Source organism: Amblyomma americanum, chromosome 2 (genome assembly GCF_052857255.1).
Source record: "Amblyomma americanum isolate KBUSLIRL-KWMA chromosome 2, ASM5285725v1, whole genome shotgun sequence".
Classification (NCBI taxonomy): Eukaryota; Metazoa; Arthropoda; class Arachnida; order Ixodida; family Ixodidae; genus Amblyomma; species Amblyomma americanum.
Genome location: NC_135498.1, coordinates 73557613 through 73572379, shown reverse-complemented (window position 1 = coordinate 73572379; position 14767 = coordinate 73557613). Strand labels below are relative to the sequence as shown.

The 14767-nt window shown below is 46.3% G+C and overlaps 1 protein-coding gene across 1 annotated transcript in view; it reads right to left on the bottom strand.

The window, feature by feature from the left end:
* Nucleotides 1-14767, bottom strand: part of LOC144119761 (uncharacterized) — a 41037-nt gene that overhangs the window by 25851 nt on the left and 419 nt on the right. Inside the window, exon 2 of the mRNA XM_077652304.1 lies at nucleotides 4823-5373. Coding sequence (XP_077508430.1) covers nucleotides 4823-5373 — 551 coding nt within the window. The remainder of the gene's footprint in view (nucleotides 1-4822; nucleotides 5374-14767) is intronic.

The following is a 14767-nucleotide window of genomic DNA, read 5'->3' as shown; positions in this document are numbered from 1 at the left end:
CCACGGCGCCGACATTTGTAAAGCTTTGGATACCACGCGTGTAGTGAGATGGGGGAGTGAAAGTGTTTGTGTGTATCCTTCCTAATGTTATTTCTTATTGCGTGCTCAATTTGTTCGAGGGTTTGGGAAATTCTTATCTATCTTGGCGTTCTGCTGGATTTCAGCGAATTTGTAGAGGGACACATTACGATTATGAAAATTTTGTGGTGGTGCTTGGGGTAGTAAGTTATGGAGAGGTGGTGGGAAAGTCCGTAGCGCCGCATAATGTTCAGAGGACCATATTATGACGGCTCTTCCATTGTTTGTAATCTTGATGATCTAACCGGCCTGCTCAGCTACGCGGCCTTTGATGTAGTTTCTCCTCGTGTTTTGACAGTCTGAGCTGATGACTGCCTGAGGATGATCCGGTAATGCGATGGCTACGGCTACTTCTTCGGCAGTTTCAACGTGACTGAGTCTGATCGACTTGCAGCCCCGTAGTCTACCTTCTCTGCGTGATAGGTTACCTGTGTGCCGTGTGTTGGTGCGCTTTGCAGTATGCTCCGAATATGGTGACACTTGGCATCTGCCGGAACTCTGATGACACTTTTAAGGTGAATAAAATAGTAGTATCGTGACAAAAATTAAACTATCGGCACTCCTGCAGTTTTATTGTCTTATCAGAGTTAACCTAGGCTTATCAGAAGTTGAGTGTAATCTCACGTGTTTTGCGGGTTGTCGAAAAAGTAAGACTCAATTGATCACACTATCGATGCATTCTTTGATGCGTTTATTCTTCCCCTGAGTGCATTTCTTCTGTAAATAAATAATGGAAACAATGTTTTATTTTGTTATTATTACGCTCTTCATGGTAATTTATAATAAGCATTTCATACTATGCAATACGTGCACTGAATACACTCTCGAACAATTTATGATTCATTACGTTTTCCTTTATGCCGCAAGGGAACGCGACGGGCGCTTCCCGAACTGTAGTGGCTTTGACTTTTGCCGCAAAAATTCCACAGGTAGAGGGACGTCCTCTTGTCACGTAACCTGGCAGACGGCGCTCATGATTTCAATGAAACGGGGGTTCTGCAGGTAAGCTGCGCGAGTCAGGAGTGAACAACGGTGACGAAGCGCCTGTACCGGCGCCGGAGTTACGTCGAAAATATCTGTTTGTGTGCAGCTCGTTGAGCTTCTTTCGTTTTGGCAATAGCTTCTGCGCCTTGAATTGGTGCGAAAGAAAAATATATCGGTGAAATAGCGACGATCCAGAGCCGTGAATTAGCCATGCTTGTTTCAGTATTTAAATTCCAAATTTCACAATATGCCTATTATTCTCTGATCGTTGCGCTTACTTTATTTTCTATTTCTTTGCCCTTTTTGGGAAAGACTGGGAGCTTAGGTCTCGTGCATTGCAATAGTTTTAAGTCTACGTCAAGAGAAATATAGTTATTGAAGGCTCATTAATGGCTGAATAGCATTCATTTTGTAATGTGTGATTGGTGTTATACGGATGAGGGATAGCTCGCTTCGGAATGCTTTGAACACAATTGAGCTTTAAATATCACCTGTGCTTGAACAGCACGCAAAATAGCGACACGTAGATTGAAGGGGCATTACATGGTTTCATGCCTAATTCCAATCATCTCAAACTGTGGTCGTAGCTAATTTCCAGATGCCTACCTTCGTGCAGCCTTTTCTTGGACAGCAAGTGCATATTTCACAAAATATCCTTGCTGAAGCACACAGCTTAATCGCGCAATAAAGAACTTGCACAGCAAAGCTAGCGAGCTAAGCTGCCATAAACAAAACAGTTTTAGTTTATGCCTATACACGCCTTCAGAGTTCAATTGTGTTCATTGTTAAATATGAACTACAGGAAACCTTAACAGCCGGAAGTGTTGGACCAGTGTGATAAATGCTGTCGTTTTCATTCCGTGTCTATGCACCTCTCAAAAGTTTAAGCGAGCGAACGTACACGATTCCTTCTTTTCTTCTTGCCTTCCTGGCTCATGCCAGATCTCTTTGATAATTTGGTCTCGTCTCTGTTACTCTTTGAAGGAGACGTTATTCCGGTGTATGTGCCGCCGAAAGTATCGCACAACATGCGTGACTCTTCCATGAACAAGCGAGTATTACTTCATGCAAGCGCGGTCGCTTACAGTCCTGGGTTCAGTGAGACCACCCTTCGACATCCCTTATACAACTACTCACAGTGTTTTGGTGAGGGGCAATGTACCGGTCTGTGCCGACGCTTGCCACTAAACTCCCGTTCCTGTAGAATCGCAGAGCACAGAGGCGTTGCTTTTCTACAGTGAGCGATTTACGACCACCACGCCTAGCTCGTGGCGCAGCCAGTGCATCGGCTATTTCGACAACCAAAGATTACACTGAAAACCTTTACTGGTTATGTCTTTAAACGGCTCCAGTCAGTCATATTGATATGTAGACGTAGCGTACTTCGTGTTTACAAGGAATAACTACGTAAACACAAGAAAACACACGTTCTCGCAAAATCTACAAAATGGACTGTATTAAGAATTAACTTCTAAAGGGCTCCGCAGCGAGCAGAGCACAGCCACCGACTGAGTCTCGGTTCTCGTGCGCTCGCAGCGCGAACAGATCACGGAGAGCGCCGGCAGTGTGTGAGCACGGTACGAGCAGGAGATCATGGAGTGCGCCGGCATGGCACCGGCAGTGTGTGCGCTCGGCACGAGCAGGAGATCATGGAGGGCGCCGGCATGGCGCCGGCATGAGCAGGAGATCACGGAGGGCGCCGGGTGTGGCTCCGTCCCCTATGTGTTCCTATAGATGTTTGCTGCAGCTCGAAGCGATGGCCACAGGTTGCGCTGCGGCTGGTGCCGCCATGACAGTCCTAGAGTTTAACTCATGGGCTTTCACCACTCACGAGTTTGGCTTGAGTACGCCTGTGGAAGAAAACCGCGTTCGCGCCCCAGTCTTGGCGAGTTATTCTTACGCGTGTACATGTAGCGTTTGGGCTAAGCCCAGTGCGTCTGCAATGCAGATGCTTACAGACACCAACAACTTTTACACTCGAAATATAACAGGTGAAACGGTCGTAAAAGCTTCTCAATCTAAGCGTCATTGTTGAAAACACATAAGCTGTCGACTATGATTGATTTTTAATCTCGGACAGCGATTTCATAAAAACACTACAATCAACGTTGTAACTACGCAGCGCAGAGCAAAAAAATATTGCTGTTGTTTTAGCATTGCTAAGTGCAAAGTAATGTGCGAAAACATTTTTTTGAGATTGACACCAGAACCGTGTACCCGAAAGGAAGACCGAGATGCCCGCTGACCCAGGCAGCCAGTTAGGCGCCTTTCCTTTCATCAAAATAAGCGGAGTGTACAACGCTGTCAGCGCCAACGCCGATGAACCCATATCACGCCGTCGGCCTATGATTCCACTGCTGCGTTTCTGCCAAAAAATTGTTAACGCACGCGAACGCAAGCAGCGCTCACCTCGCTGTGACTTCTGCCACGTAGCTTAAGGCACGATTCGGTTCAGCACTGACCCAGGGAGCCATTTATGTGCATTTATATTCGTTTCGTGGATTTTGGTCACAGATGAAGTTGATGAACACGACGACGTGCAATGCACAGTGCAGGAGTGTGGCAGTTTAACTCGACGCACGATTTGCGGTGGCGATAGTGTAGTTCTCTCGTGCAGCAGCCAGCAAAGCTGATTTTTTCACGCCTGCGTTGCTACGAAACCACTACGCGGCAATGTTTATTTTATTTCTGCAGGCATCTGAGAGGCCTCAGCCAGACATCGCATTTCACAGGATTACTAGTGAAGCAGTGCTTTCGAACTAATAGCTGTCGGCACGTCCCTGCATTTGCTTAGAAGGTGTTCGCTACAGGCCACGATGAAGGCGGAACGGCGGTATGCAGCATGAGCCTTTCTCTAACAGCATCATATCATAACTAGCTGCCAGTAGGCATGGCCGTGCTATAATTGAAAGACGCGAAAGAGTTGATTGAAAGAATGCACTTAACAACCTAACAAATTTTTCTACCATTAAAGTCGCATAGAGACATGTTAGCTTTGCGAAATGCGCGAAGAGTACCAGGTGGCAGGGGTATGAAAAAATGAATCGTGCAAAAATGATCTCAATACAGGTGCAATACGAGTGAAAAAAGCTTAGTCCCAAGGAACTACTGTTGTAGGAACAGGCTTTATTTCTCCCTTTGCGATGGGCGCGGTGCCCAGGAATGAAAGAAATGGGCAGCCATGACTTCCGCTTGCTGTATTCCAACGAGTTGAAGCACAGAAACCTCTGTAAAACAAGCAGAATCAAAAATAATTTATTATAGACAAAACACATCAGCAGCACATGCAACATACAATTCCGGGGAGCCCTCAACCACAAACTTCAAGTAAAATATAGGCATTTTCACTACTATATCTACATAAGATATCACGCAACCCAAGTATAATCTTGGCTAAGGATGCGTTTAAGGTTTAGGAGACACAGCAACTAGCCTTCAAGTCCTAAACTGTTCTCTTCATACGGAACTAAGTCAAGCGGAAGGTCTCTTTTCCTGACACGCTGGATTTTAAGCCATTTCGTGGATAACCTTTGAAAACGCGGCGTAATAATTACGAATATACTCACACTTCTTCTTGCGGAGAAGAGCGCCGTAGTGGAATGGAGAGCCGAGGCCATAGCCGTAGTTCAGGCCGTAGCCGAGGAGACCGTGACCGAAGCCGTAGTGGCCGGCACCATAGCCGAGAGTGCCAACGCCGTAACCGTAGACTGGGGCGGCGTGGTAGGCAGCGACAGCTGGGGCAGCATGGGCGACGGTGGTGGTGGCCACAGCTGGGGCGGCGTGGACAGCAGCGAAAGCTGGGGCAGCGGCGTAGGTGGCGACTGGAGCAGCGTGAGCGACGGTGGCGACGGCTGGGGCAGCGGCGTAGGTGGCGACTGGAGCAGCGTGAGCGACGGTGGCAACAGCTGGGGCAGCGGCATAGGTGGTGGCAACCTTGGTCACGGCTGGAGCAGCGGCAACAACGGGGGCAGCAGCATAGGTGGCGACAGCTGGGGCGGCGTGGTAGGCGGCAACGCGAGTCACAGCTGGGGCGACGGCGTAGCTTGCGACGGCTGGGGCAGCGTGGGCGACGGTGGCGACAGCTGGGGCGTGGGCAACGGTGGCCACAGATGGAGCGAAGCCAGTGTAACCAAGACCGTGGCCATAACCACCGTAGCCGAGGCCGTAGCCGAGACCGGCGTAGCCGAGGCCACCGTATCCGAGGCCACCGTAGCCGAGGCCACCGTAGCCAAGGCTACCGTAGCCAAGGCCGTAGCCGGTGTAGCCAGCGAGAGCGCTGGTGGCAAGAGCCAAAAGAACGCAAGCACGAATCTGCAAAAAATCAATATTGTTCGCATTTTACTCTTCGCTAAATACCTCTTTAAGTAAAAAAAATGGGAGCTCTATGAGTGATTCAGGTTTTGAATGATGTTTAGTATTTAAGAATAACAGTATCACCTACAGCAATTCCAGAAATACGTAGCCTTGGAGCTGCGCGCATAAAAGGCATTTGTTTTCTTCTGATATCTCTTTGGTATCGTCATATAAAGGCATTATTTTATGAGCGTGCACTTCAGCTAGTTGTTACCGGCAATGGCGTAGAAAATAAGTTAGAGCTCTGAATAAGGAAGGAATATTAGGGCTTTTGTATCGAATCATGGGGACGTAGCTTTAGATATAAGCGGAGGGCCGTTTTATACAAGCAAATTTTCTGTCTTTTTCTGCGCTGAGAATTAAGTGCTATTTTGGTTCGCAGGCAATACAAGGCTTCATTTGCTTACCATTGTGACGTTGAGCTGATGTTGAGCCGACTGCTGACTGAGCTCAATTCCCAGGCCCTTTTATACGAAATGATGCCCCTTCGCGCAGTGGGCACGTAAGCTGCTCCATGAAACTTCAGCTGAATATATATAAAAAAACTTGTGGAATTTCTGTGAATTTGTTATTCCGTATGTCTCCGTAAGCGGTCGTCGCCGTTGCATTTTAAGAGGCCATACGCACACTATTGTGGAAGGGAGTGCCAAGCACTAACCTTGACGAGTGAGCAATTTAGAGGAAGGAGGATGTCACTTCTTAAATTCTCGTCGAATCGCTCCATTAGTATTGGTGTGGCTCACTGCATTGAGTCTGATTTACTGGTTTTACGTATTTCAACTTTTACAGTTCAGTTATTTGCTTCTTTGCCACTAGTGCGATGGTAATAATCATTCCTTTAGTGCGTTAGGGCATATAGTGGCCATTCCGCTCATTTTGCCTTTGCTTGTTTGAGTTAAGAATGCTTTCCGGCAGGCTGCCCACCTACCCACCGGGTAATGGGAAAATGACCGGGTTTGTATGTGCATACGCATAGCTGGTTTATATAACTGGCACTTTTCGGATGACGTCACAAGGTCACGTGAGACAGGTGGCCGGTGGAGGATGAACAATGTAAAACAATGTAATTTGGCTAAACAGGCAAATCAACCGCCATTTTCTTCGCACATTTAAATGAATGAATGAATTTATTTCCATAATATACAATTTTATGGAGGATATAAGGAAAAAAGTAGCAAAAGAGCAACTTGACTGGTCCTTAAAAATATTCGTGGCAGTCGCAGCAGAACCATATGGCTTAAGCATGTATTATGTGGCAAAAACAAAAAAGAGGAAAAAACATTCTGATACAAGTATTCATACGGCATGGAGGAATCAAAACATATAACTCAGTAAACTTAAACCTAATTATGCTGAAACTTAGAATGCACAACAAAATAATTTATTAACTGGTTTTCACTGAAAGAGGAATCATGAATACACTTCCCTGAATAACTTTATTTATTAATTTGGGCAGGCTATGAGAACTTTTGTTTGGCGTTGTTGGTACTTGGGTATATCTCAAAGCAATATTCCGGAAATCTTGTAAAATATTAGATTGTATTTCATGCCAAGCTTGCTATAGATATCGTGTGGTTTATGGAGTTTTTTTGGCGCTCCTTAACGTATGATAATGCTAAGCGAAAGATGAAGAGGGCAGGAGCCTTAAGTTTAGAGTTGAGTACTATTATATTGGGTATTTCTTTCGCCGATCTTCATTTGTGTTTCCTACTAAGCCCACGTCAACTTGTGTCGATAAAATATTGTCTTAAAGGGATGTCCTTGCCGTTGATTTGCATAATACGACTGCAGCAACCGCCACTGGACTCCCGAACTTTTGAGAACTACTCCTTAAACTGAAGAGATCCATAAAATTGTTTTTTCTCTCTTTTTCTTTTCTTTATTTATTTTCTCATTTTTCTGTTGTTACCTTAACTCAATATATTAGTCCAATAAGCAGTAGCGGTCAGAAGTTGCCGCGCACTTTCGTGGATGAGATAACGAAAGAAAAAATTCAAATGGAATGAAAAGCTGATGTTTTCAATAATCGATTCTCAGCATGTGCGTTTAAAATTTCGCAGCATTTCGTGCGAAAGGAATATTGCGATGGGTTTACCGCAAGCAATTTCCTTGCGGCGTTTGGGGTTTTGTGCCCGAGTGAAAGAAATAAGTAAGAAATCAAATAAATCTCCGCGTCTAGGATTTCAAAGCGCGGCGGCAGCGCTAACTGAACAGCTTCGCTGGCCAGCGCTAGAGAGCAATATAGGTTATCGCAGCAGCCGAACACACTTCTTGTTAAAATGCAACATACTTTCGCACTTCGCATTCCACATCGTCTTCTTCGTCAACTAATACTACTATCAAACTAATGATCTTGCTTTGAGCTATGGGCCGGTAGCGACAAAATGATGTGCTGTGCATGCGTTAGCGTTGACAATGCTGTGGCAGAAACACGACACTAGAGGAATACGCATTGGCGTGACAATATTGTTGCAGGAGCACGGAAATGGAGCATAGGCCACCGGTATACATTGGGTAAATTGGTATTGACGATGAAAAATTTGAATACACGCATAACTGGCCCCCTGGGTCAGTGGACACCTTATTCGCACTTTCAAGTACGCGGCGGTGCTGTCTACTGGCAAAAAACTACTCACAATATATCGCACTTAGCAACTCTAAGGCGCCAGCTATTTTTTACTCCAATTATTAAATTCATTATTGGCACATGCTATAAAATAGCGTGTGCATTTCCATGGCGGCAATTACTTTGCTTTTGTTGTTAGAGAGTTTTGCAAGATGCGGGTTTCTTTAGCCATATTCGATGGTTTAGCTATTGATGTCCCGATGTTCGAAGGAAGAGCAGGGCAAGCTTTGGTTGGTGTGACGCGAAGCGCGTTGTTTGTATGCAAAATATATTCGGTCGTTGAGTGACTGCCATTTTTCGTGACAATTTGAAACACAGGTATCGGTCAGCGCTCCTCGTAGGCGCGGATGTTACTGTTTGTAGTGACTGAACGACCGAGCAGGCAAAACCTTCGCTTGGTTGAAGAACATGGCGACCTTTATCATCACTAAAATAAAGACTCAAGACTGCTGCCTTGCACAAAATATATGCGTTGCTTCTTCCTCTCCATAATTTATTGCGACTTCTGTCTTGACACATCCTATGAAACCACGAATAACGCCAGGAACAGTGACGGTTTTCCCTGGCACAAAAAATTAAAATATCATCCTAAAAACATGCGGCAGAAATCGACTCGAGCTGTTGTTTCTCCAGGTTTGAAACTTCGGGAAATCCAGAGCGCCGCTTGCTGTATTACAACCTTTGTCCGTGAAGTTTCCAGACTGATTTATTTTCTTCTCTAGAAATGATTCGGCTGCGTTTTTATGGAGGAAAAACGCTAAGGCGCCCGTGTGCTGTGCGATGTCAGTCCACGTTAAAGATCCCCAGGTGGTCGAAATTATTCCGGAGCCCTCCACTACGGACCTATTTGTTCCTCTCTTCTTTCACTCCCTCCTTTATCCCTTCCCTTACGGCGCGGTTCAGGTGTCCAACGATATATGAGACAGACACTGCGCCATTTCATTTCCCCCAAAAACCAATTATTATTATTATTATTAAACAAATGTTGGTGCATATGTGTAGCGCCATCTTTTCGGGCTAACAGGAGCTATTTATGTTAATTGCTTCGGAAGCCGCTAGATGGCACTAAATGTAGAAAAATGCGTTGTCATTAGTCGTCTGCGCATTCTACTGTGAGCGAATGTGGAGAGATGGACGTCTTACTCGAACAGCCTGTAAATATGAAATTCTGTGTGAAGCTTGACAAGACAGCCACACAGATGGATGAGCTCCTTTGTGACGCTTACAGCAACGAGACATTATCGCGAGCGCGAGTTGTAGAATACACAAGAGGTTCGTTTCGGGAAGAACGTCTGAGGAAGACGACACAAAGCAGGGGCGCCCTTCAACCTCACGGAATGAAAGCAACGTGGCTCGGATCAGGGAAATCGTACAGCAAGACCGCACAATTACAGTCCTCATCCAATTAGATGCTCTCGACATTAGTAAGACGAAATAGAAACCTTTGCGTGAGAACTTGGGGAAAACGAAAGCTGAATGCCAGGCTTGTACCGCACTCCCTCACACAGGACCAGAAAGACACGCGGGCATCAGTGAGCGCTGATTTGCTCTCCGAGGCAGAGAAGGATGCTGCGCTTGTCGAAAGCATCATTGCTGAAGACTAAACACAGTGTTTTCAATACGATCCTCAAACAAAGAGGCAGAGCGCCGAATGGCAGTCCACAAGCTGTCCGGCGTAGAAAAAGGTGCGACGACAGAATACCAAAACAAAGACGATGCTGATAGTTTTTTCCGGTGCACAGGTGTGATACACAAAGAGTTTGTCCCACAAGGGCAGACGGGGAACCGGTAGTTTTATATCCGCGTGCTCCAACACATAAATGATGCACTGCGACGCCGTCGCCCTGAATTATGAGCATCTGGACAATGAAGCCTTCTTCAGAATAAATCAAGGCTGCACACTGCTCTCAGCGTGACAAAATTTCTCGCCAAGCACAGCATTACTGTTCTTCCCCATCCGCCATACTCGCCTGACCTCGCCCATGCGATTTTTTCCAGTTTCCTCGTATGAAGAGAGCCCTAAAAGGTCGCTAAATGGGGAGCGTGGAGGCCATTCAAGACACCAAGACAAAGCAGCTTACATTCCTGCGAAAAGAACCGTTTTCCAACTGTTTCCAAGAACTCATGAAGCGCTGGAAGCTGTGTATAGACTGCAAGGGAGACTATTTCGAAAGGTTGCTGCCCAAATGATTTGAACGTTACACGCATTTTTTTATTGACTCAGTTTTGGAACTTTACGAACAAAGTGTATGTTTTGTTTTTCACGTTTCAGGCTGAGCATTATATGTTCTTGAAAATTGAATGTGTTCATTAGACTTGTCCCAGATTTGTGCTGCACGTCTCTCATGCATTTCTTAATGTCAGCAGACATTAAATAATCTGTTGACAATCGAGGGTGACCACTTTGTTCATCACCTGTGTTATCTGGTATAGAATTGCTAAACAACTCGAAAAGCATGATCCTGATTGCGGCTTTGTTCCCAAGGTGATAGTGAAGGTCTATAAGTCTCATGGCAGAACTTGCCTGCAGGCAAAATGGGGCAGCATGACTGTTTCTTTTCGATATTGCTAGAATATGCCGGTTGTCGTCACACTAGATGCAAGTTTGTATTTGCTGTCTGCATGTTTACCTGCAAAGTAATCTGAAAGCAACGATACGCCTAAAGGATCTATGGGCGCTAGTCTCAGTCGCGAAGTGAAAACAGCACCAGAAACTTATTGAGTCTTGCGCCAAACCGCTCTGCCGTGGCGTCAAGCGCGCATGGCTGGCGCGTGCTTGATTTTCTTGGTCGTCCGACCACGTTTTTAGGTGCTGCTCAAGCAGGGTGCTCCGAAACCGCCCGCCTAGATTGGGTGCAGCAGCCATGGAGGACGATGTGATACGCAAGTCAGACTGAGCAGCAAGAGACTGAATCGGGTTCTCCAGGTACGCTGACTTGAGGCGATGACGCTGACTATGTCTCTTTGGTGCCATTCTAGCAGCTATAAACCACTTTTCTTCTTAAGAGCAAAATAAATATAACTTGCAAGCGAATTTCCCAAGAAGAAAAAAAAATTGGAGGATCCTTAAATTTCGTCTCTTATATTAGAACACGATAGTGTTATCGGGCCGCCGCTGCTTATGGGCAGCCGCGCTCTGGGCACAAGAGGGCGCGGTTCCACGCGTTGACGGAGCAGATGCGCAAGCCCTCCCCCTCTGGTGCTCCTGAGATTTTTCAGGCACGAACGACGCAATCAAAACTCGGCAACCGTGGCAGTCTTACACTGTGGCGACGGTGACGACCACGGCGAAAAGTCCTTCTTCACGAGCTCCTTAACGCTACCGCGTTAAAAAGGGTACGCTAGTGCTAACTTTAGCCAAACCGCGGAGGGCGCATGCAGCGATTGGAGCATGACGTTTGAGCGCTATGACCGATGATAACGGCGCCAAACTCCCAAAGAGGGCCCCTAGTCTTCGTGCATTTGTAAAAAGTGAGCAGCGCCGCGCTATAGTCTGGGTTGACTAGGGAACGATGCTGGCTCTTTTTTGTGGCGGACCACGACTAGAGTTTGTGGGAAGTCTCCCGAAAGGGCGCTCCGCCGTCGAGTGACTGCCTCTCCTGAGCCCCAAATTATTTTTTGCGTTTCACAGTATGACCGCGACTGGGATATTGCTTTGCCATTTGTTACATTCGCATACAACTCCCCCGCCATGACATTTCCGGTATCTCACTTTTAACCTTTGGCACGGCCGTCAGCCGCTCTTGCCTCTGGACACGCTGTTTCCACGTCAGGGTGCTGCGCCTTCTAAATGCGCCTATGACGTAACTGTCCGTGCTCAGCTCTTCCGTCACCGAACACGCTCCCGACTACTAGCATCGCAGGTCCAGCAGCAGGGATCCTTAAATTGCCGTCAACACAATGTCTTCTCCTCCCTTGCCTCTCTCCTCTTGCTTTGGTTGCTATCTCGCCAGATCGGCTCTCCGAAAACGTCTGTCCTGTTATGTCGGCCCGTGCCATGTACTTGGAACAGGTTACCGCAGTCAAATACGTGATCGCGCAGCCCATTCCGTTGACCACCTAGCTTCAAGCTCAGCGTGATGTAATACACGTTTCTCGGACCCTGCTCTACCTCTACGCCTCTGCCTTCACGCCCTAACTATAGAGGCAAAAACTGGAGCGAATCGGTTTTTCTGCGGCTGGTGGCGCGCGTAAATGATAATACCCATGACGACGATGTGAACGAAATGTCTCGGTGGCGTGTGTGCTCTAGTTCCTGTGCTTCGTCTGAAATGCATATTCCATATGGAGTACGAATCCCGTGGTTGGAATCTTAGCCCTCCATTGCTCGACACTGCTAGGCGAAAGTGTTTACGAGCCATTTCGAGCCCTGACGGCCTGCGTGAGCAGAGCCCAGCCTCTCACTTGTTAGGGATGGTGGAACGGATGGGGCATACAGCCTTGTTTTTTAGCAGGGCCATGTCGTGTGGTAGAAATCCAAAATTTCTCCACGGCGCCGACATTTGTAAAGCTTTGGATACCACGCGTGTAGTGAGATGGGGGAGTGAAAGTGTTTGTGTGTATCCTTCCTAATGTCATTTCTTATTGCGTGCTCAATTTGTTCGAGGGTTTGGGAAATTCTTATCTATCTTGGCGTTCTGCTGGATTTCAGCGAATGTGTAGAGGGACACATTACGATTATGAAAATTTTGTGGCTGTGCTTGGGGTAGTAATTTATGGAGAGGTGGTGGGAAAGTCCGTTGCGCCGCATAATGTTCAGAGGACCATATTATGACGGCTCTTCCATTGTTTGTAATCTTGATGATCTAACCGGCCTGCTCAGCTACGCCGCCTTTGATGTAGTTTCTCCTGGTGTTGTGACAGTCTGAGCTGATGACTGCCTGAGGATGATCCGGTAATGCGATGGCTACGGCTACTTCTTCGGCAGTTTCAACGTGACTGAGTCGGATCGACTTGCAGCCCCGTAGTCTACCTCCTCTGCGCGATAGGTGTCCTGTGTGCGGTGTGTTGGTGCGCTTTGCAGTATGCTCCGAATATGGTGACACTTGGCATCTGCCGGAACTCTGATGACACTTTTAAGATGAATAAAATAGTAGTATCGTGACAAAAATTAAACTATCGGCACTCCTGCAGTTTTATTGTCTTATTAGAGTTAATCTAGGCTTATCAGAAGTTGAGTGTAATCTCACGTGTTTTGCGGGTTGTCGAAAAAGTAAGACTCAATTGATCACACTGTCGATGCATTCTTTGATGCGTTTATTCTTCCCTTGAGTGCATTTCTTCAGTAAATAAATAATGGAAACAATGTTTTATTTTGTTATTATTACGCTCTTCATGGTAATTTATAATAAGCATTTGATACTATGCAATACGTGCATTGAATACACTCTCGAACAATTTATGATTCATTACATTTTCCTTTATGCCGCAAGGGAACGCGACGGGCGCTTCCCGAACTGTAGTGGGTTTGACTTTTGCCGCAAAAATTCTACAGGTAGAGGGACGTCCTCTTGTCACGTAACCTGGCAGACGGCGCTCATGATTTCAATGAAACGGGGGTTCTGCAGGTTAGCTGCGCGCAGTAAGGAGTGAACAACGGTGACGAAGCGCCTGTACCGGCGCCGGAGTTACGTCGAAAATATCTGTGTGCAGCTCGTTGAGCTTCTTTCGTTTTGGCAATAGCTTCTGCGCCTTGAATTGGTGCGAAAGAAAAATATATCGGTGAAATAGCGACGATCCAGAGCCGTGAATTAGCCATGCATGTTTCAGTATTTAAATTCCAAATTTCACAATATGCCTCTTATTCTCTAATCGTTCCGCTTACTTTATTTTCAGTTTCTTTGCCCTTTTTGGGAAAGATTGGGAGCTTAGGTCTCGTGCACTGCAATAGTTTTAAGTCTACGTCAAGAGAAATATAGTTACTGAAGGCTCATTACTTGCTGAATAGCGTTCATTTTGTAATGTGTGATTTGTGGTATACGGATGAGGGATAGCTCGCTTCGGAATGCTTTGAACACAATTGAGCTTTAAATATCACCTGTGCTTGAACAGTACGCAAAATAGCGGCACGTAGATTGAAGGGGCATTACATGGTTTCATGCCTAATTCCAATCATCTGAAACTGTGGTCGTAGCTAATTTCCAGATGCCTACCTTCGTGCAGCATTTTCTTGGACAGCAAGTGCATATTTCACAAAATATCCTTGCTGAAGCACACAGCTTAATCGCGCAATAAAGAACTTGCACAGCAAAGCTAGCGAGCTAAGCTGCCATAAACAAAACAGTTTTAGTTTATGCCTATACACGCCTTCAGAGTTCAATTGTGTTCATTGTTAAATATGAACTACAGGAAACCTTAACAGCCGCAAGTGTTGGGCCATTGTGATAAATGCTGTCGTTTTCATTCCCTGTCTATGCACCTCTCAAAAGTTTAAGCGAGTGAACGTACACGATTCCTTCCTTTCTTCTTGCCTTCCTGGCTCATGCGAGATCTCTTTGATAATTTGGTCTCGTCACTGTTACTCTTTGAAGGAGACGTTATTCCGGTGTATGTGCCGCCGAAAGTATCGCACAACATGCGTGACTCTTCCATGAACAAGCGAGTATTACTTCATGCAAGCGCGGTCGCTTACAGTCTTGGGTTCAGTGAGACCACCCTTCGACATCCCTTATACAACTACACACAGTGTTTTGGTGAGGGGCAATGTACCGGTCTGTGCCGACGCTT